General features: G+C 44.0%; 1 protein-coding gene across 4 annotated transcripts in view; it reads right to left on the reverse strand.

The window, feature by feature from the left end:
* rbfox2 (RNA binding fox-1 homolog 2) overlaps window positions 1-23,642 on the reverse strand; it is a 37,981-nt gene that overhangs the window by 10,751 nt on the left and 3,588 nt on the right. For 2 of the 4 annotated variants that reach the window (XM_005747061.2, XM_005747062.2), the window contains exons 2-6: window positions 17,489-17,539; window positions 3,684-3,890; window positions 933-1,103; window positions 383-436; window positions 147-239 (exon numbers count right to left, since the gene is read on the reverse strand). In XM_005747061.2, the coding sequence (XP_005747118.1) occupies window positions 147-239; window positions 383-436; window positions 933-1,103; window positions 3,684-3,890; window positions 17,489-17,539 (576 nt within the window). Of the gene's footprint in view, window positions 1-146; window positions 240-382; window positions 437-932; window positions 1,104-3,683; window positions 3,891-15,040; window positions 15,374-17,488; window positions 17,540-23,642 lie in introns of those variants that run through there. The other 2 variants (XM_013914334.1, XM_013914335.1) reach the window with 2 other exon arrangements.

The following is a 23,642-nucleotide window of genomic DNA, read 5'->3' on the forward strand; positions in this document are numbered from 1 at the left end:
GGGTGTTTGAACAACAGCCATCCGGAAACCTTCTCTGGGCCAGAAGAATTAAGGTCACAGTTGGACATGGAGGGGACACAGAGGAGAAAATGGTCACTGTTGAAAAAAAAAATTTAAATAGGAAAAAGAGGCGAGCGTGCCGTTACCTCGATTTTACGTCCTTCCACCAGCGTGCCGTGGAGCTTCTCTCTGGCCCTCTCTGCATCTGCGCTCGACTCAAACGTAACAAAACCGAAGCCCTGCAAGCAAAGGAGGGTAAAGAAACGACAAGGAGACGCAGGAGGAGGAGGAGAAGGAGATTGCAGTTAAGCTTCTTTTTTTTCTTTTTTTTTTGCTGCATTTTGAAATGCCTGACATGTTTTCTTTTTCCTCAGTGTCCTACCTTCGATCCCCTCTCGTTAAAAATGATCTCCACATCAAGGATTTTGCCAAATTGCTGAAACAAGAAGCAGGAAAATAATGAATTAATTAATTAAAAAAAGAGAAGGAAAATGAAGAAGCTGAGCGAGCATGTAAGTCACACACACTGCTTCTCGCCACGGGGTGTCAGCACTGTTCAACCACGATGAGCTGGCACTGAGCCTACACTGGCTGCTAGGTCTTCTACCATATCTTCCTTTCCTCTGTTCTTTTCTCTGCACTGCATTTTAGAGCCGTTCCTCTTGCAAAACTGGAGGGAACCAGGCCAGATTATTACACTTCACTTTAGATAAGCTGCTGGAGAGCTGAAAATCTAAATAATCAAATAAGACAATGGATTCTGCTCAGCAAAAAAACAGCATGGCAAACCCTTGTTTTTATATAAGCGTCACTAGAAGATAGCAAAGGGCTGCAGTCACTAGATGAGGGGGGTTTAGTTTAGAGGGGATTTTACTCTGTTATGTAACGATACACAGTGGAGGGGAAAAAAGGCAACGTTCTGGTCCGCTTACCCCAAACATCTGCCGTAGGTCAGGGTCTCGGAAGCGGAAGGGGATGTTAGATACGTGAAGGCGTTTGGGGGTGGCCTTGGAGTCCGAATCGTCTCCGGCGTTCCCCCCGCCGCCTCCACCTCCCGAGCCAACCCCAGACTGGCCCTCAATCTGGGAGGACCCATCTGACTGCTTAGACACAAGGATGCAAAAAGACAAACAGAGACAGACAGACGAAAACAAAGAGGTCTTGTTAGGGTTGCGAAAAGACGATACGCAATGCACCATTAGCTGACAGACTGTCATCTGTCAGATTTGCACTGCAGTAGGCGCTGCTCGCTGCTTCCATTAATCAGCTGATTATTGTGCTGATTAGTTCATTAATCAGCTTGCACAAATTATGGATTGAACAGGAAAAATGTCCAAGTACTCGCTTTGCCTAGAAACAGGGAAAAAGCACAAAATATCGATTATGTTTCATAATCGATATTTTGTGCTTTTACCCTGTGAGAAGAACACAAAGACAGTATTTTTCCCATTTTTTGGCGTGTTGCTTGAACAGAGTCCAAAATTATTAAAGGGAAAATTAAAACCGCTGCAAAAATCTGTGAATTGACTCAAACAACCGACAGAACATAATAAATAAATGATTTAACCTCAACATATTTGTATTGCCTCTGGTTATAAGCAGCAGTGTACAACGAATGAAAACCATGACTGTTTTTATTCACTGTAAATTTTATTTCATGTGACGCTGTAGTATTTGATTTAAAAAATACTTATGGCACAGTCCAAAGGTCTTGAGCCACCTTTCATTTCTTTATATTTTGCTTGAAAAATTTGAAAAGGTTTGCAGTGATTTATTGAAACACGTGCAAACATACATGCACAATATAGTATATAAAGCAAAAAGAGAATTTGTACAATTGCAGCGTGTTTTACAGATGGCTGTAGACACTCACTGCTGCACCTCCATCCTGACCTCCTCTCTACAAACTGACAACAATTTGTACCAAAAAATGTCAAATTTGGATTCATCGCTGCATAAAATTTGTGGCAACAAGTATTTGTGTTGTCTGTGAGATCTTTACTGGATTTCTTCTTATTTCTTAAGGACATGACTTTCTGTTTTTCTGGTGTAGGTAGTTTTCTTTATCCCTGCCACTTCTTTTCTCCTCCATTTGGCCAGTTTCCTCAGCATTTTAAGGACACGCTGCACACCCTGCTGAGATATGCCAAGTTTTCTGCTAATAGCTCTTTGATAATCACCTTGTTGGTGCAAAAATAAAATTTCAATTTCAAATTGTGTTATCGCTGGCATTTTTCACAGATTCAACTAAAGAAATGGGGAAAAAATTACGGGTCTTTGTGACACACTGCTAGTAACGGTGCCAGAAGTGCCAAAGATATCATCTAAAATTGGCTCTTTGCTCAGTTGTCTGCTGTGTGGAGACACAACACCGCTTCATATCTTGACTAAGGATTTTTTTTTTTGCTTGAATTATTCATAAGTCAGTGTTAAGTTGCTTAACAAACAACGACAAGGGGGGAAAAAGCAAACATTACTCTAAAAATGAGAAACTTTAGGGACTGGAGTGAGTAGAAAAGCAGCCAATGTCCAAAGAAAAACTTCAAAAGACCTTCAGAAAATCTATATATAAAGAAATGAGGTGTGGGTCAAGACTTTTGCACAGTACTGTCATTCTCTGGATTTGCAAAATTAGACACACAGTCCAATCTAAACATGTAGTTTCTCTCAGCTGTCCAATTTCAATATTTATAAGGATTTATTGTTGATGATGTTTAAATACCACCATCTGAAAAAAATGAAACCTGAATTTTTCACCTTTTTTCCACCTGAAGAAAAAACAGTGGATAAAAATTAACTGTGGTGACAAAACATTGCATATAACATTATATAAGTGGCGGCCATCAGCAGTAACACCCATGTCAAATTCCTGCTTTAAGCAAATTGTGTTTTCACACTTCTGTCATTTTTAAAAAAGTTGGGTAGGCAATGTTACCAACAGTCGTTCTTTGTGTGAGCGTTTAGCTGTGTGGGCTTTTGCATGTCAAAGTGCTCAAAGACAAACAAAGCAAAAAGAAGAGTGAAGATTGGGCTGTAATTTGCAAGTCGACCAGAGAAGAAAAAAAAAACAAAAACCCTCCAAATAAATGTAGCTATTCCACCCTAACTGCTGGATGAGTTTTAAAAAAAGAAGCTGTTTTCCTATCATAATGATAGAAAGCACTTAGAGAGTGAATACCAAACCATGGCAAATGACCTGTTTTGCAATTTCAAAGAAACTGATCCAGAACTCTCCCACTCTTGCCTCCAAAACATTTAATGGGTTCTTTCTTTGCCCGCGCTCCACCTTTCCACAGTTTCATAAAATACGGTTTGGTAGTTTTTACATAAACTTGATGACAGACAGAAAAAGGCAGCCTTCACACACTCTCTCAGTGTATGTTTCTGCGACAGCGAAGTGGCCACAGAATCGGTTATGACAGGTGGAATTATTTTTGTGTTTGGAGGAACGATCGTAACACAGAGAGGTTTATACGTTTTAATCCGAGCGAGATAAAAACAAAACAACATGTGAAAATGTTACAGCTCAGTTGAAAAGAAAAACTTGAATTGTGGTCACAATTAGTAATGTGCTCTTATAATATCCTCATTTCAGTCTGTAACGTGTATCCCACTCACTAAACGCCCTCTCAAGGCACAGCCTGGGTGTGGGCTGCCCACAGAGGAAGGAGGCCGGTACTCACTTGGGCACTGAGGCTGTTAGCGGCGTTGGCTGCGCTATTCGCTGCTCCGCCGGCTTCCACGGGACCCTGGACGGCCCCTGCAGCATACAGGCTGCCCCCGTAATCCAGGGCCAGGCCGTTCTGGGGGGGCGGTGGTGGAGGAGGCGGGAAGGCAGAGAAAGGTGGGGGGACGAGTCCCTCCTGACCGCCAGCACTATCCTGAGAACCCTGTTGGAAGAAAAAGAGAGAAAAGTGAGGTGGGAGTGAGAACTAAAGTGGTCGGCTGGCGAAATACCACGGTATCTTTTACTAAGAGCATCACCCGACCACACAGAGACCACTTCCCCAAGAGCGTCAGTCTAAAAGTCATACAGGCATGGATATTATATTTCCATTTTCCTGTGTGTGTGTGTGTGTGTGTGTGTGTGTGCATGTATCTAACCCCCCACCCCCACCCCACCCCCCAACCATTAAATATTCACTGCTGCCACATCTATTATTGAGGGTCAGATGCCTCCATGCTCAGTGTGTTGCACAATGATGAGTGTCTAATGCCTGCACGCACACTTACAAACGCCTCTGCACACAAACCACCTTTGACACGCAAACACCCACACACCTAAACGCTCACACAAAGACCAACTGTTTGCAAGGAAGCCGGCCCAAGTACTTCGTACATATTATCCCCCCCACCCCCAAGAAGATGCATGTGTAAGATGCCAAAATTCGAGCTTGTAGGAGAACAACACAGGCGTCCATAAACACATGGTAGAGACACATAAACATGGCAGAGGCATTAACACAACACACACGCGCGTGCACACACATTCCTTACTGCTGGCAGTGGGGTATGGATACCCTAAATGGTAACAGAGAGGCAGCAAGGATGGGAGAGGACGGGGCCGGGCTGGGGGATTTGAAGATAAAAGGTGATGACAGATTCAAGAGACGAGGCCCGATCCATAGCTGCAAAGGATTACTCAAACTTCACCAGATTTCTAATTCCAATAACTGCAGTGTTTGGTCATTTTATTAAAGACTATAAAAACACTACGATGGTTTTCTGGTTCAGAGAGGGATGCTTTAAATGCTAATGTCAGCACGCTTTAAGAAAATAAATAAATAAATCAGGACATTGTCTGAGTTTGTCCTTTTTCACGCAAAGTACCGCAAAGCATGAAACGGTCTACTTACGACGTGGTCACACTACCAGAAACAGATTGCCTGGATGAGACATGCAGAAGGCAGTAAGCGACACCCCCTCACTTACTGTAGCTGTGAACGCAATGGACGTTTAGCGGAGCGATTTGTCAACCGGTACAATCTGACCTCTCACATGCTGGTAGATGAGCTGACATCCAAAGTGATTGCACTGGAGATTTGCTCACTGCCATAACACCTTTGTCAGGTGATGTGAGAAATGCTAAGGGCTGCAGAGAAAGTGTAAAAACAGTTAAAAGCAACAAACTTAACATACCGACATTTAGCAGGTATAAAGTATTCACTATATGCATCTTCCTGCTAAAAGGGAGTTTTTCCTTCCCACTGTCGCCAAGTGCTTGCTCATAGTTTGTTGCCTAATGATTTTTCTGTATTATTGTAGGCTCTCCTCCAATATAAAGTGCATTGAGGCAACTGTTGCTGTGATTTGGCGCTATACAAATCAAACCGAATGAAATCAAATTTTTAGTGGTAAGATTCATCTACTGGGGACCAAGAATGTACAAAACTATTGTGGTAATGCATTCAAGTGGTTGCAGAGATCACACTGATTGCCAAAATCCAGTTGACCATCATCATTAATCTGGCGTGAGCCACGTTAGCATGTTAGCCCTGATTTAAAAAAACAAAAAACTCTACCAACTCTCAATATTTTTTTCACCACACCTGATACATATGACATTAAAATGTACCAGAAAATGAGAACTAAACAACCTGATACCGGCACCAGAAAACAAAATCATAAAAACGAAATTATACATTTGTAAATCACAATAGATACAAATGATGACGATATCTAGAAACCCGGAGTAGCACCCATTGTGTAGCCTTTTTTGTTCAGCCTATTCTCCTTTGCTGTGTCTTTCTAACCTCTTTGTTCTTCTCATTTGACTGTAACAACTAATTACTACAATCATCATCATCATTGCTTTATTAGGAATAGTACTAATGTAAGACAGACTCGCAAAGACAGTAATACAATAATTAATTAGTAAAAGAAGTTACAATGTCGCCCCCCCGTCAGCATTATATCACTTCTAAATAGACTCAGTTGAGCCTACCTGACATCTGCTTGGCTATACTCACTTCAAGTGTGTGTGTGTGTGTGTGTGTGTGTGTGTGTGTGTGTGTGTGTGTGTGTGAGTGACAGGCTGCAGCGATGCCCATCTGAGCTGCACAATAGATCACTGTCCCTTTGGGAGTGTTATAAGTGTGTGGGAGGGTGAGTATGTACGTATGTGTGCGTGTGTGTTTGTGTGTGCGTTTGCGAGCATGCCATCTGTCTCCCAGCTTTTGACCTTTCTCAGCGTCACACCTGTGACACTGTAGTCCGGCCCCTCGACTCAGTAACAAACCGGGGGATGCACGCGGTCGACACGGATCACATCGATATCGTGACACGAGAACAGCTTCAGCTGAGCTGCTCCCAGCGAGCAGTGAGAGAGAAACTCTGCCGTGTACCAAGCAGACAAACTTAAGCAAATAAAGCTGGAATTTGTTAAACTTAACAACTTAAGTATTTTTTCTATTGGATAAATCCTAACTCTAAATACAGAACATAGATTTGTGTACATTTACTATAAACATCAATCTAATGATTTCTTCCTGGACTACTTTTTTAAGACATTTTATCAGTCAGAAGCATCGTCCTTGAAATGCTTTGTTATTAAAAGGAAAATGCCGCCCATCACACTTCAAAGAAATTCGTTCCTGTATGTACCTATATACAACCTCAATGGACTGAGTCAGGCACTGGTCAGGAGACTCCTACGAAGTTAAAACCAAATATCAGAATGAGGAGGAAAGGTGATTTAGGTGACTTTGAAAGTGGCATGGCCGTTGGTGCCAGACAGGCTGGTTTGACAAACTGCTGATCTACTGAGATTTTCATATGCAGCCATCTCCAGGGTTTATAGAGAATGGGGGGAAAAAGAGGGGATATCCGGTGAGTGGCAGTTCTCTGGGCGAAAATGCTTTGTTGACTGGAGAGGCCAGAGACAAACAGCCAGAGTGGTTTGAGCTTACAGAAACGTGGCAGCAACTCAAATAACCATCAATATGCAGATGAGCATCGCCGAACACAGCACAAAGAATATGGAAGCAGATGGCCCACAGCAGAAGACGACCACACCGGGTGCCACTCCTGTCATCTCGGAACAGGAAATTGAGTGGCACGGGTTCACTAAAAATTGGGACAAAACGTTGCCTGGTCGCGATGAATCTCGATTTGTGGTGCAGCACTCAGACGGACGGGTCAGGATTTGGCATAAACAAAACGAAAGCACGGATCCATCCTGCTTTTATATCGACGATTCAGGTTGGTGGTGTAATTGTATTGCAGATGTGTTTTTTTTATGGTAAACTTTGAACCTCATGCTGTTTGTGACCATGCCCATCCCTTTATAATGACAGTGTACCCATCTTCAAATGGCTATTTTCAGCAGGAGAATGGGCTCAGTGGTATCCTCAGTATACTCCACAGTCTCCACATCTCAATCCAATCGAGCACCCTTGAGATGTGGGGGAACGGGCAAAAGGAGAAAAAAGAAAAAAAGAAAAACGGCTTCATGAGCTGCACGATTCCTTCATGCCAGTGAGGACCAAAATCTCAGAGGAATGTTTCCAGAACCTCGCTGAATCGATGCCACAAAGAATTTATGCAGCTCTAAAAGCAAAGCGGGGTCTAAAACTTAAGAATAATCATGTCTGATATACCGGAACTCACAAGTCGGTAAGTAAATGAGTAAAGTTCATTTTTATAGCGCTTTTTGAGACAAGGAATGGTCACAAATTGCTTTACAGAGGTAATTTAATCAAATCCAGCCCACGCCAAAGGCAAAGTGGACACACATGAATGAAGAAAAACAACACAGTGTCTGTCTGAACACATGAGTTTTAAGCTGCCTTTTTAAAGAACAACAAACGAGTGATATAATTATTCATCTAATCATTTACTGGAAGATTCCTGGTGCAGAAAATTCTTTGCATCGCACCTATACTTGTCTTTCCCGCCGTCGTGAGGCGAAAAGGAGGCAGAACCAGACGCTTTAAGAGGAATGCTTTGAACTCGTCCGTTAAAGGCTGCAGCCGCGTTCTGCCTTTTGTGATTTCAGGAGTGTAATTACAAACAGAAATCCTGCCATCTCCCTGGCTCTCGCTCACCGATAACGGGCACTAAAATGCATGTTATCGCTCATCTCAACACTGTGAGCCTTGCCCCGAAGCGCCGCTGCCACACCATTTCGCCGCGCGCACACATCCCCGCAGCTCGCCTGGCAGGTGAAGAGTCACCACCTCGGGCAAAACAGAAACCGCGATCCTCATCTTCAGTGGCTGCCACTTGAGCAATACAGCCACCAGATTACTGACCACAGTGTCCAAGTTTAACTTCATTCACGTTTTCAGATAGCAGCTGTGTCCGCTCATCTAAACTCTGCAGCTGTATGAACCTCTTCCAATCTCGCCCACAAGCACTCAAATTAAGATTTTGATACAAGATAGCGCTCCTCAACAGCCTCGCCTCCGTGTCCTAAGTTTCACGTCGCAGCGCAAACACCTTACACCTTGGCGAGCCGTGCTTGTGATTTGCACAGATTGTTCCTGTGATTATTATAACCTGCCAGGGTTTTAGGATGCATGCTTTTAGAGGTGCGGCTTTGCAAAATCTCAGCTCTTCCAAGTTCCCAGAATAAATAAAGAGAAATGAACTGCTGCATCTCTTTTCCTGCATTACTTCACCCTCTCATTAATTTGGTTTCTGTTATTAGCCGTTATGATTTTATGCTCCAATTAGTGAACAAAACATGCATTTTCTCCTTGTTGTGGGGGAAAAGAAACAACACTCTGTTACTTCACTGGTGGCAATAATGTGAACATTAGCTGCAATCCTCTGATGAGAGATCCTGAATTCATTACATTTGCTCAATTCAGAGATGCAAAAAAAAAAAGAAAAAAAAGGAGAGAGCAGAGATGTGGAAATTAGCTAGTTTAGATCAAGCTTTTAACTGCAGCTGGGAAAAAAACAGACATGTTAAGTGACACACTGAATGACCTCACTTTGCATAAACCCATCCTAGATTAAATGCATTTGCGGAGGTGAATATGAGAGTAGGTGGAGCAAGCAATTCTGGGTCACTAGGTAGGAGCTAACCTGGGTGGCAAACAGAAAGAGAGAGAAACTCGACCCGCTCCCGTGGCTTCCTTCGAAAGGGAAAGTTGATGACCCCAGATTGGGTGAAGCGGTGAAACGGGAAAAGCTGAAAGGGGACAATAGGCTGGCAACATTTTGTGGCAATGAGGGAAACCTTTTAACTGTTTCAGCCGCTATTAAATGCGGCGCCATTAAATTTTAATGATCTCTTTCACTTTTGATCTAGTGGCATCACCGCATCATAATGCAGTTCTGTGCTCTGACTGCCAAATATTCGCTATTTAGCTAACAGGCTAAATTAAAAACGGTGAAAACGGTGAAAATGGTAAACGTTACGGGTGTTACCGTGTCGTCAGTCAGAGAACGTACTGGCTTGTCTTCTGCTCTGATGACCTGGGCCAAGACTTCCTCTTCCATCTGGCAGTCATTGTTTGAGATACATTTTTAAAACTAATTAAAAACAAAATTGGCATTAGATGATAGCTGGTGGTTTGGAGGCTGCATTTTCAAAAATGCAGCCTCTCTTGTGCCTTTCATTGGGACTGTTTACCTGCATGCAAACAAAGCCTGCTCAAAAGCGACTGTTTGTGTTCCAACTAGTGTTAACCGGGCTACAAACGGAAACCAGAAGGCTTCCCGCTCCACTTCCCAAAAGATTCTGCATATTCATATAAGTAAAAAGCAAAGGTTAAAATAAAATGAGCAGATATTTGTTTATAAATATCGCCATGTTATTAACGCTGAGCTCAAAGCACCTCCACGCCTCCCCTCCCACCTTCAGATGCTTTTCCACCGTCCAACAAGCTGCACTGAGTGAATACGCTGACAGCTCTGCTTTTATTTAAAGTCTAAAGCTATCATTTATTTTATATTTCTATCTTACTGCAAATTAAAGAGCTTCAATGGAATGAATTAAAAAAAACTTAACATATAAGCAAAAAAGGTCAAAAGGAAGATTGTTTTAACTGAGGGATCCCCCTGCTGTAGAGGCTTACATGAATAAATGCAATAAAAGTCTATCTTTTGTCCAATTTGATGGGAAAACCACCCTCCTACTGTTCATCACCGCTTTACTGCTGTCGTACTTGAGTCCCAACATTGATGACTCATGACACATCTCACTCGACTACAGATGAGTCAGTCTTGGACTTGACAAGTTGTGATGCAACTTAGACAGAATGATAGTGACTTGGATGTTAATAGCGCACGCTTTAAGCCTCAATTTCTGATTGCAGCAATATACATATGTAATTTCAGCAGCACAAACCACTGAGTAGAGGTATGACCCAGGAGGCAGATTTAGAGATGACGACTTCAATTCTTTGATCTTTTTTTCTGAAAGGAGGAGGAACATAAACTCTGTGACCCTGTGAGCCTCACCAGCCTTCTCTAAGGTTTTCTATACCAACCCTGAATCAGCTGTATCATCGATATCAAAGGTACTGGAACCAGTTCATTTCATAGACCAGTTGACGAATGTCACCAATGACAGAGAAATAGATCTGTAAATATGCAGGATTCATCCTCGGCACGGCATAAAATCACATTAAGAATGCATTAATGTAGCAATTTCTATGAACCTTTAGATGCCTAAGAGACTGATCAATGAGGAAGCATTTCTTCATTGATAAGCAAACAGTCGCACCTATGGAACAAATAAGTTATAGCAGCCAATATTGGACAGATCATCTGAATAATTCTGGTTGAGGACGATTGTGTTGCAGCTCTAATCACTAAAGACCAAAGAAAAACCAAAGTAAAGGTAGTAGAGGTAGGTAGAGAACAAGATCTCTCTGGATCTGAGTATTAATAAACATCAACAGCAACCCATGTTTTCACATACATGTGCGTCTTGTCCTTATCAGGCTAAATAATCTAAACTTTAAGGCAAATTCAAGAAAACAGTGAATGAATGAGCTGTGCTGAAATAAATGTAATAGTGCAAACTTGCTGACTCCAGTCTCCACTGGTAGTTTTGAAGATAAATCTCAAGACCAGCTCTGATTCACATTTCTAGCTTCTCTGGATTAAAATTCCCCGTGTTCAATTATATTTAGCTCTTAGCGAGGAATACTGGGAGCTTTTTCTGGGACTGAAAATAAGAAATTTGTGGTTAGAGTCGGAGTCTCTTTAAGTTATTTTCTGACACAGACCCCCGATCACAACTCTGTCAGTTCTTCTCTTCTCCTCATTGTTGTTGCTCATGCACAGACTACAGCCTCGCAGGAGAATGGACAACCCCGGCTGTTGCCGCTCCTTCTGCCAGACCCAAAATAGAAGCGGGAATGCAAGCCAAAAACAACCTTGTATTTGTGTTTGACGATTGGCCTTTTCAGAGGAGATCCATTTTTGCAGCATCTCAACGGGCCTCTCTATACCTGATGCACTGTGTTAACAACCCCGTATCTCCAAAAACAGTATGTGCCCCCCTCCTCGTCTCCCTCCCTCTGTAAGGCTTTGGGGCCTTTTGCTGACTGCGAGTGGCCTTTGTGATTCGAATCAGGATAAAAGCATCTACTGAATAAATGCACACAGATAGCAGGATAAGAGGAGGAACACAAAGGCAGAGGAGGAGGGCATTCTTGGAGAAGTGCTGCCCTGTGCACAAGCAAACTGTAGGCTGTTCATTTGTGTCAGCACTCAAGGTTTGTGTACATTTTGTTTGTGTGCATGTCTTGCGCTTGTCTCGGTGTATGCTCCCGGTGTTTTAAGGGATTTTAAGGGTTGTGAAAGTGCATGCGTTGGCCAGGCAAAGCCAGTGACTCAGAGCGGTAGCTGTAGCTGGCTTACTTTCGGGTCAGTTAGCAGCAGCAAGTGTGTCTGAGGAGGCATGTTATAAAATGTGCCCGTCTGCGGCAGTCTCACTACGCTACTCGAGGAGACAAGGAGAAGAGCAAAGGAGAGAGGAGAGGAAGTGTGGTTAAAAGCTAACTGGGGCATCAGTGGGTCATTTCACATGAATAATGACGTTTCAGAATCGTACTTTCTCTGGCTTCCGGCCATAACGCTAATGCCTAATTCAACAGACTTGACTATGGAAAACGTGATTCATGTTGTTAGCAGCAGCTCGTATTTTGGCTCAATAATCGGATTAAGTGGTGAAGTTCGGTGTTCAGCTCAGATCTTGGCTTCCGAGTCTGCGCTGCTGTTACCCAAGCTGCAAACAGCTGGAGAAACGTTTTACAACATGCCTGTGGCATACCGATGAGCCAGGAGACACCCTCTTGTTAAATTATTCCATCCAACATCAACCCCTCCTCCATCGGTTCCCCCCTCCTCCCTTCACTCGCTCTTCCTCTCTGCTGCTGTTCTCCCTTTCCTCCCACTCTCTCTGCTGTGCGCTTCACTTCTTTACGCTTCATAAAATCCAGACGGGACCCTCGCATACGTCCCGCCCCCACACATGTCAATCAAGCTCATTTGCCTCATAGCAACAGGATATCAGCGCGATCCAGGCTCCTCCTTCCATTCTCTCCTCCATTTCCTTATAGGGTAACATGTGTGCTTGTCAAACAAACCCCTCCTAATCCACCCCCATCCTTTTCCTTGTAGGGTCTCCCCTTCCTCGCACGCCATTTCTGGGAGACTCCCCAGCCTCATACATGTGCACAGGAACATGCATTCGCGCGTGCACGCATGCACACACACGCACAACCCCGACTTTCCCCTGTCATCTCCTCAGTAGCTGCATAAATGGTCCGTTCAGCACCACTGCGGCATTTTATGAAAGATAAACACCCGAAAACAAAAAGGATGATGACATTATTTGTTCACATTTATTCCACATTAGAATCCACACGCCATCCCAGACAAACACACAGGCAGGTGAGCATACAAACCTGCAAACAGATATGTATTAACCCAACAGGACTATGCCTCTTTCAATACATTAGACATGACCCTGAAACTAGTTTGTCCTGTTTGACGCTCACAGAGGGCTCTGCACTAATCGCCTGGTTGTCCAGTGTGGTTTAAAAACATACGGAAGCCAGCTGTAGGACGGTGTTGTCACTGTCAACTGCACCGCCTAAAGAGTCAGGAAGGGCAACCCCTGCCTTTTTCCTTTTTTTTTTTTTGTTAAAGCTGCACTGATGCCTCACGCTGAGCACTTTTAGAGCAGTTAAGGGAAGCACACAGCTGGAGGAGGAGGAGGCCCGCTCAAGATTTACCCCCGTCCAGAAAGGTGTTTACATCACAAAAGGTTTCCCATCAACATTTTGCCTCATGCCTCGAACCAGCTAACAATCAGCGCAAAATGAGTGACTCATCCAAGTTGCCACGGCAACACGGTTCATCGGGATCAGTTAACGACCACCATTGTTACCCCTGCAAAGAATCGATAACAAGATTTGGGAGGTGGAGGCGTGCCAGTGTGTGGGGGGGTGAATCCTCACGACCCGTTTCCAGTTTGTGCAAGCGTGGCAGGCTGCGCATAGCTTTTGCAGCAGGTAGGCGTCTCTCCCTTGCCTCAGGGCACACGCTTAGGTGGGGCTTGAGAAAATATTTCTTCTGCACCCGATCTGCTGCTCTCAACTCTCTCGCAGGAGAAAGAGACAATTTAAAAAATATATATATTTAGTTATATAAAATTAGCAAATGCAGCGCCATCAAGGAGCTGATAAATTACCCCCGCTGTAAACAAACTCGGAACACTCACATATGGACATAACTGCAAAGTCAGCTTTACACACTGAAATTGCGTCACTGAGCAAACTAGCCGCCTCTAGTTGACCTACAATATGTGATTTTCATGCTGCTCGCCCGTGTCTGTTCTGCTCCCTCACCTACGAGCTTCCTTGACTGCGGTGGGGAAGCGTGGGGTGTCCCATCACCCTAAAATTGTTTTAAAAATCTTCTCCTCGTGCTCCCATTCCTTCTCTCCTTCTCTCCCTCTCTCCCTTCAAACCCCATCCCCCTCTCTTCCAGGGGCTCTTAAAGGAAAACATTGAGATAACAGCTGCCAGGGCCCCGGGGAGAGCGAGAGAAGGGAGAAAAGAGGTCAAACAGTAAAGAGAGCAGGAATCCAAGGTACAGCTGAAAGAGAAGCACACACACACTCATACTGACTCACACCAATTGAAATGTAATGATATGAACATGACACTTCATGCACCAACTTTGCAGCCCACTGTGTGCTCGAGCTTGTGTGTGTGTTTGTGAAATGTGTGACACAGAAATTACAGTGAGGAGGTGTTGTTAGCTGAATAGAAGAGATGCAGAAGGGAGGACGAGAGAGAAAGAACGAGCAATAAAAAAAGGAAAACACAACACAAGGGCAGGGACAACTGTTCTGTGGACACCTGTCCCTTTCGCTCACAGGCTGGAGCGATGTACAGAGACAGCTGCAGGGCCAATAAAGAAGAAAGAGTTTTCCACTTACCTCTCCTCCCCCCCTCCAATTCCCTCTCTGCTTCCACTCTCCTGCTTCAGATATATCGAAATAGTTGACTAGCAGAAATAGCGCCACTGAACCGCTACATCCAGCTGACACGCTGTACTGTATGCTCACATAAGATTCTCCTGACCATACATAATACATGGCTGAGCGCAGTTTCTGGCAGTGGCAGCCCTTGATGTTCAAACTGCGTGCACTTCTAGCTTTTGGCAGGGTTGGGGGGGGGGACAGATGCCACAATAACAGCGTACAATAACACAGTGCCGCTCGTGCGGCTCGGCATAACGAATCATAATTGTGGAGATACGATCTCCAGCCTGTATCTCGCTGTCATCAACGCCTGCTACACTACTTCCAGTGTTTATATCCCACTCGTAGCAAGTAGCTGCCGAGTCCTGACAAGAGCCCGAAACGCTCTCTGACTGGACCCGCTCTAGCGATCGGGTCAAGTAGACTCCTCGTCTGTTAGTAGTTAATTAACATTTAATGCTCGATGACAGCCCGTTCTGATGCCGTTTCGCGTACGGCCGAGCCCGAGCGCCGACGAGGAGATGCAGCGGCCGTGCGCGCAGGCGGAGGAGGATATGAAAAGATACGGGGATAAACACTCACCGACAGCACGTTAGGATAGTACAGTCCCATCATCGTATTCTGTGCAACAACTCAAACTGTCGTCGCTCCTCTCTCCTCTCTCTCCTTTCCTCTTCTCACGCTGCCTCGCTTTCTCTCCCTCGCCGAGCCTGTGTCACCTCACCAGCTCAGTCTCTCTTGTCTGTCTCACAGATTCAAAATCTCCCTCTCTCTGCCCCCGCTCGCTCTGTCTGCCCTGCCAATCCCCTCCCCACCTCCTCCTCCTCCTCTCCTGGCTTCTGTCCCTGTCACTCTCCCTCACTTGCTTACTTGCTTGCTTTTCTTTTCTTTCAACCCCCCCTTCCCCTCTATCTCTCTCTCTCTCTCTCTCCCCGACTCCCACTCAGTCTTTTCTTTCCCTCTCCCACTCGCTCCTTTGCTTTCCCTCTACCCCCAGCCTTCTGTTTTGCTGCTGTGCCCTTGCCTGCTCATCTCTTCTGACTCTTCTCCGGTCCTCCTCCTCTCCTCCTATCTCACCCAGATAGCCTAACGCCTCCCCCTTCCTACTTCTCTGCCTCTGTCACACCTGCAAACTTTCCCCTCCCCTCTGCTTTCCTCTCATGTCGCAGTCCTCCTCTCCTCTCCTCACTCTCTCTCTCTCCTTCTATTCTCTTTCTCCATGTAGGTGAGTTAACTGGGGCTGCTGGCACCACTGGGAGAGAGCAATAGACGTCTTTTCTTCTCTCTCTCTCTCTCTCTCAGACACGCACCTTGTTACGCAAATGAGCCGGTAATTTTACACATCAGTCATTTTTTTCCTGCAAAAGTCACGACTGCAACGATACTAGGTCATACCGAGCAGCGTTTTTCATAACACCGCCAACATGGCCCAAGTCTGGCTGTTATCACATTCAACTTAAAGCTGTGTCGGACGATATTTCTATAAAAACAAGGAGGATGAAGCCACAGCGGTGTAAGCTCTGCAGCTCCCCTTAGGTTTACAGAGCATTTTAGCACCTTTTAGATCATTGTTTTGGCTTCGCGCTCGCTGCATTTTTAAAAATATGTATCAACCTGGTTTCAGCTCCCAAACCCCCACGGTAATCCGCGTCCAGCAGAGAGCTAAAGATAGCATCATTACAGCTAAACATATTGAAGCATTGAGCAGATTTTTCTCAGAAGAAAACGACACCACTGGGGGCACCAAACACGCCCTGAGCAGGAAGGCTCATCAAAGATGCAAGAAAAGATGCCAGCACCCGCCGAACAAATCGCCATCGTTTCTTGAATAACGACCATCGACTACACGAGTAATGAAGTGGCATTAATCTTCAGCACAGCACACTGCACGTGAATCCTTTGCTCAAATGCAGAACTCCAGCGCGGCACAGGTTTGCGCACCGGGTGACAAATACCATGCCAAGCCATTACCTGATGATTTTACTTTATATAAAAAAAGTTTGAAAACTACTTCAATAGACAGCCTGCCAAGTTTCATACTCCATCTGCAAAGAGCTTGTCTTCCCCTTCACACTTGGGGCTTCTGCTACTCTCCAGGCTCTTCCTTCCAGGAGTCTTTGATCACATCATTCTCACACTGCTGCTGACAGTTTAGCACCTCAGTGTTGTGGAAGCCTCCGCTGCCCGGCATTGTTTTCTTCCTCTCTGTCATTTTTTCCCCCCTCCTGGTCAGAGGCCAAATCACACCTCCAAGCCCCCAAGCAGTCCTTGAATGACTTCTTTCGATCCCAACAAGAGGCTGTTCAGACAAGCCGAAACTTTAAAACATCATCATCAAAAGTAAGATTAAGAGTGAAATCAAAACTGTCTGTTTGACTTCCAGGCTTCTGTAATACCCACTTAGCTGTACTAAAAAAAAAAGAAGCCCATTCTCATACTGGGGCAAATAAAAGCATTCAAGTGAAGACAGATAAAGTGCAGATAAGCAGCCGGAGGTTGTCGGGCACCACGGAGTGCGAGGGATGAGGAGATTACGGGCAGAACATGAGAGGATGAGTGGATGAACGGAGGATGATCTAAGGATTAACCACATAAACTGAGCAGTCTAATAACACAATCAGCAGGCTAATACAAAGATGGGCAAACATGCTGTAGTCTTACACGCACACACACATAAACACAAACAAGATGCAATGCAGTGTGAGTGCGTGTTTGTGGGCAGAAAACTATAACATCAGCATGTTTAAAGGTGCTAAAAGAGAAAGAAAAGGTTGGATTTGCCATCTGAAAGATGATTACTAAGTGTGCATTATTGGGAACAGAAAGGAAAGTGGGTGGAGGGTAATACTGGAGGGTTGTGGAGGCGTGTCTTTTACTACACGACTGCTAATTTATAATCTACACCCCCACCTTGTGGTTTGAAGAGCTACACTGAGCCATATTAATGTTATCGGAATACTGTATAAATGGAAGGAGTGGAATGAGGCCACATTACACAACGTGGATTTTGGCACATGTTTTTCCTCTTACCTGACTATGAGACGGGTATCCGTGATAGCTGAGCGTCAAGGGGTCGTTGTTCTGAAAGAGAGGAGCAGATTTTTCGGAAACATGGTCAGAAATTTGTGAAGAAAAAGGACAAGTCGCTTAAAAACATTTTCATGCTTCATTGTTATTCACTCAGACTTTTTTTCCTTCTGTTTTTATGCCCACTAAGCTGTTGCCTCCATATTTGACTTTACAGCTGCGTGCCGTTTCTGACTCCTAATCAAATTAACTCTGTTCTGTGACACACTCCTGCTATCTCCCAAGTCAGTCTCCTCCAGAGTTTTCCACCCAGTGGATCTTTTGTCTGCTTGCAAAGCCGTGATAACGGGGGCGAGTGAGATCATGCGAGCAGTAGATGAAAGACGGGAGAGAAAGAATGAGTGTCACCGCGGCTCTTAAATCATAAATAGGTCAGGAGTGTCAGCGAGCATGAAGCCCATCGGTGTGAAATGCGATCATGAGCCCTGATGCAATCTCCAACACATCCCTCTCAATGTTCTGGCTGTGCAAAGCAGCGGCGGATACATCAAACATCTGGTGAGTAATTACAGTAACACAAGATGCAGAGGAGACAAAAAAATAATTTGTTTATGGCCAAATATTAAACATAAATCATTCCTCTACTCCCTAAAATAGTTTGTAACTCACTTTATTCACTCTCATAATACCGTGTTCCAGCTTTTATGCTAATGTATTCCATTAAATGGAGGCGCTTTTCACAGCAATTACAACACACTTTGAAGGGAGAAAAAAAAACAGATTTGCCTGTCTCTGACTTCATATCACTAGATTAGAAAACAACCCAGCTTCTCCCTCCTCCCTCTGTCCTTCCCCCTCTGATCTTCCTTTCATCTGGAACCAATGTCCCTCGTCTGCTCTGTACCCAGGGGGAACACTTTGCTCTGTGCGCTTCACAGCTTGAGTTCGCCTGATTAATACTGTAGCCATCTAACTCTGGACCCCATGGGGCCGTTTCACTAAAACTAAGCACAACATTTCCAAATGTAAGAGGCTCGGTTGAGGAGGAGGGAGCAGGAAGCGTCTTCGTGATTGAAAAATGCAGCTTGCGCGAGTCTATCTCAGAGCCAAAAATGTACTTAGTGAACTGGCTTTGGGAGGTAGAAGCTCTAAATAATGAATCACCTCTTAGAGGCTTGAATAACATGAATAAAGTATGAACCTTACTTTACGGTGAGGCCAAACTCTAAACACAAAAAAATAAAAAATAAAACACTGAAGGTATGGGGGCGCACGAGATTCACGCTGCGTCACAGTGAGGGCGGCGCTCTCACAGGCAAACATCTGGAAACATATGAGCAGGAAAATAGGGAAGGACTGGAAATTCAACAGGAAATGGGCAGCAAAGAAAAAAGTGGGGGGGGGGGGGATGGAGGGAGCAAAGACAATGACTCATACACGAGTGGAGTCATGTGCTTAATTTCCTTAAGCAACTCAGCGGGATGAGCGGGGGAGGGGGGCAGTGCACTGGAGTCAGCTCAGGATGAGTGTATCTCAGTGTCACTCAACACCGCGGCCACTTGCACCGAACATGAGAAAATAGAAAACTCTGTACTTCAGGTAGTCAATAAAGGCGCGCTGACTCGTTCCGGGGATGGTAATGACTTTTTTCCTGGGGAGGGGGCGGGGGCTAAAACAACAGAAGAAACTGCAGGGGAAGACCGGGTGAGCAATCACGAGAAAGTAGCAAAATGACCTGAAGTCAACAGATGGCAAAGATGGGGAGGAGGAGAGGGGAGAGAGACCAGCTTGCAGGAGGTGGAGGGGAGACGGGAGCAGTCCTGTAATAATTAAATCTGAAAGGAAGCACAGGATGAGAGGCACAGTTACCTCCAGGTTTCTCCTTCACTCAGCAGAAGTATCCCACTGTACACATGAACCCTGATACCACTCTTCAAAAAAAATAAATACAGGTGGGGAAGGTGTGTGTGTGATTGTTTAGCACGTGTGGGATGTCTAATTTGGTCACAAGACTCGTGTCTATTCCTATCGCGCCTTGGGACCGCTACTGTTCTGATGAGGAGGAGGAAAATAGGAACTACATTTCACTACTCTGAGAGTCATCCTACCTAACTGCAAAGCAGGGCACTGCATACACTCGAGAGGATGTGAATCCACTTCTTCCACAAAGCACTTATGTGCTAAGCCTCCAAACTGTTGGCCAGAAGATCTAAAGTTTATTTTCCCCTCGGTATACCTCACACAGTAAACCTACACGTGCTTCTTTGAGGGTACGCTGGTTGGAGTCACTGGGGGGGGTTTGGAGGCTGCTTCGACCCTTCTGGCATGAAGATAATCATGAAGCAGCATCAGCTGCTGGATCACATGCTACATAATGAAACCGCTGAACACAATTGTGATTTGGATCCCCCAATTTATTTCAGATCTGATAGAGAGAGAATTAACATTTGTATGTAATTATTTACGGCACCACATAATTGCCCATAATGATTAATCTGCATTATCCCTTCATTCCAGTGAAACCAGAGACCACTATTGGATTTTTGGAACCGATGTTGATGACATTGTGGCTGCTGGCCCCATTTTTACATTTAATATGTCAGACTTCCCTCTAAAAGGCAGTTAAACTCCTGTAAAAGGGTGGAGCCTGATGGGAAGACTGAGTAGCAATAACTGGACCCATACATCATCTCTTTTATGTACTGTATTTAAGAAATATTACACAAAAACTACAAAGAAATCATCACATTTTTCAGCCCTATGCCCCAGATGTAATGCTCAAATGGTTTCCCAATTAATTTACCAAGTGTACCAATAAAAAAAAATTAAAAATCAAACTAGAGATGCGCGGATCAACCAGCCAGGGAGCGGAATCGGCTGATATCCAGCGCTCCTGGCTTTGACCGGTGACCGGCCGGTCAGCCTCACATTTGTCTGATTACAAGCTGGTCCGTTTCATGCACGCACAACACACACACTGCGGGGCAGGGAAAAAGTCAAACGTAAACTCACATTCACATGCCAAAATATCATTAGTGTTGAAGCTCCTTACTGTAAGCAAAGACACAAAGTTTGCCAAAGCAAACCAGAAGAAAAGCTACGGCTTACTTTGGCAAGTCTGAATAGATTTGTTCGTAGCAACAAACCTAATCGGGGTCATAAATCACCCTCACTCAACTGAAAATGGACATTTTAAAGAAGCTAGCAAAGGGAAAGTGGCTAAAGCTAAAGCTATCCAGAAGTCAGAGCTAGCCACGAGCCAGCAGCCTCGGTATGAGCAAAAGATCAAAGCAGTTAGGAGGAAAAATATGGAGACAAGAAGAAAAGAGAAAAAGGTTTCATAAATCTGCTTCACCTACTTTTTTTTCCTGTTTTGGCTAAAGCAGTATTCATTTATTCAGGTAAAGGTGATTCAATCTTCTTCACTTTAACTAACAGGAACTGAGAGAAGACCCAGTAACAATCTGCATGTTGGATTTAAGACGTAATAACTTATTTTATTAAAGAAATGATAATGTTTCTAGCTACTCAGAGAATCACAATTTATTATCTAACACTAAACCTTTTATTATTGGTGGTTGAAAGTCATTAATATTCATACTATACACTATACACTTATATATAATGATTTATTAATAGGGGAGAAAGACCATAATAGCACAGTTTTGTGCAGTTTGCAAATAGAGATTGAAGAGCAATGTTTAAATAAACATCAGTATAACACTACACCCCATCCAAAGCCAGAAATCCTGGTAAATCCCCTAACCGCACAATTTGGTAGCTCAAAAGAATAACTTTTTAGTACTACAGTTAAAAATCACCCCAAGATATTATATTATGCAAAAACTGGGTAATACAAGACAATAATAGCTCCGTTTTGGGAAATTCTCGAACACTGAGACTGATGTCTACCTTTCAAATAAGCATGAACTGATACACTGTTACACACCATCAACACTAGAAATGCTGTAAAGTCTCCAGACTGAAGCTAATATAAGGATAAGTACACTGTAGCAACATCAAATTTCCCCCCAAAGCCAAGTCTCAAAACACCGCCGGTCTTCAACATGAATCAGTCGAGAGATTTCTCCTTGCAATTCATCACAGAAAATCAGGGTCCCAAAAACTAAACAAATATTCTCCACCGGCTGCAAGAGAACATTTTTCTTGCTGACATTTTCATACCATTTCAGTGCAGGGGCTGAGATGAAAGTACAGCAGGGTGATCCACCTACATTAACGTCCTAGTCAAGTCATTTGTCCTCAGCGCTGTCGCCCCAGGCAGGACCTTATTAGGTTAGAGAGAGCCCCGGTTCCTACGCAGAGTGACAACAAAACACGGGCCGCTCAGCAGCAGGCCAGATGGATATTGAAGCCGACAAGCTACTCTCGACAATTCCCAAAATCTGACCAGAGCTGAAGACGCAGGGTGCCGTTATGAATCCTCTGTCACCCTGAAAAATGCAGGACTTCCCCGGTGCTGCACTGGAATGCAATACAGACTGATTGTGTGTTGTTGGGTTGGCGGGGAGAGCAGCACGCTCATTTAAAATCGGAGAAGGGCAACGGCAGAGGCAGGAAATCAGTAGCTAATTTCTCTGAACTCATACTGCTGAAAGCACTCAGCTTCTTCTTCCCTTTTTCTTTTTTTTCTTCCTTTCACTGGCTTTATTTGCCCTCGTTAGCTGAGCATTCAGTCATTCACTGCTTGCTGCACCGATTTATAAACGCACTGCTGCTCTGCTAAAACTTTGTAGCTTTGACTCAACAGAGCACTTCCTCCCACTCCACTGTGATGACATCAGAGCCTAATGAGAAAAACAGCAGTGTCAATAACCAAACGGGAAAGATCCCATTATTAGGCCACAGCGGTATAAATTACTTTCTCTCTCTACCGCAACCACACCCCTGTTCTGCTGGCTTCACAGGTCAGAGTTCAACTCTTGCCGTGTCGTCAGCAATAAAGACTTTTTAAAAAAATCAAGAATGGAAAAAAAAAATAAGGAAGGGAGACAGCGTGCTTTGCAGGAGCCAGGGTACCAGATGCTGTAACATTTTCCAGTATTTACCCTCCTCGTGAAGATTAGCTTTACAGACGGGCCTTCTCTGTGATTTTATAGACGTTTCTTGGAAAGTCAAGCGTCCCGATTTAAGGAACTAAGGAAAACTGAACGTCACCCACCCCAGTTTGCTTCTGAAACCTTAATGGTGTCAGCGGGTTAGAGGTATAAAAATACGTCAGTGTTTTACATACACACACTGGGTCTGGGGGGAGGGGGGTAATTCGTTAAGCATGTGGCACAAAGCACAGTGGAAAAATGGTCTGTACAGATGAGGGTTGTTATTTTTTGTTTTCCCTAAAAGGCCAACGGTAAAAATTTAAACCCAGTGGAGATTTTGGAGTAATAATATAAATCTATGGATGAATTTTCTGCCTTTTACTTTTTTTAATGACATTATTTACTGGTTAATTTTTATAGTCTGCAAAATGTCAGAAAGAAAGTTTATGGTCACATTTCATGTCTTCAAACGTTCAGACTGCACATGTTTAATGAGAAAACATAGAAAAGTGGTGAAACTGCACGTACAGAATGTATGAATAATAAACTTAAGGACCACGTATGCTTTTTCTTATTTTCTGTCATATGTACAGTGTCACAGTGGTGTGCTATCATATTTAACACTCAAAATTTCTAATATTGAAGCTTGGTGCTCTAGTTTCAGGCTGCTTTTTTTTTTTCATTTTTTACGTTTGGGTCTGTGTGATGTCAATGACAGGGGATATCTCGAAAACTGCCATCTCAGCTCTTGCTGTGAGAGTACAGAAGCCCCGCCCACTTTTTTTTTATTTAAGAGGGGCCGCCAATCCAGTCTAAAAGAAATGTGACCTTAAATGCAGAGGATAAATTAGAAGTATTTAGCTGAAGTGTATTTTATTTATGTTAGATCTTTTTTAACTTGTAGTTCTAAATTGGAAGATTATTGTGATATTGAAATATAAAAATAAAATTATATTCTATTATTTTTTTCACGCCTCAAAATAAGCGTCACACTCGCGGAAGCCGGTTAACCCGCCGAAACGCCAGGCATTTATCGAGACTTTCAACCCCAGGTAGGCTAATTATGGATCTTCGGATCCACATTATGACAGCAGCTA

Source organism: Pundamilia nyererei, unplaced genomic scaffold, assembly GCF_000239375.1.
Source record: "Pundamilia nyererei isolate P.nyererei 1_Seehausen unplaced genomic scaffold, PunNye1.0 scaffold00187, whole genome shotgun sequence".
NCBI lineage: Eukaryota > Metazoa > Chordata > Actinopteri > Cichliformes > Cichlidae > Pundamilia > Pundamilia nyererei.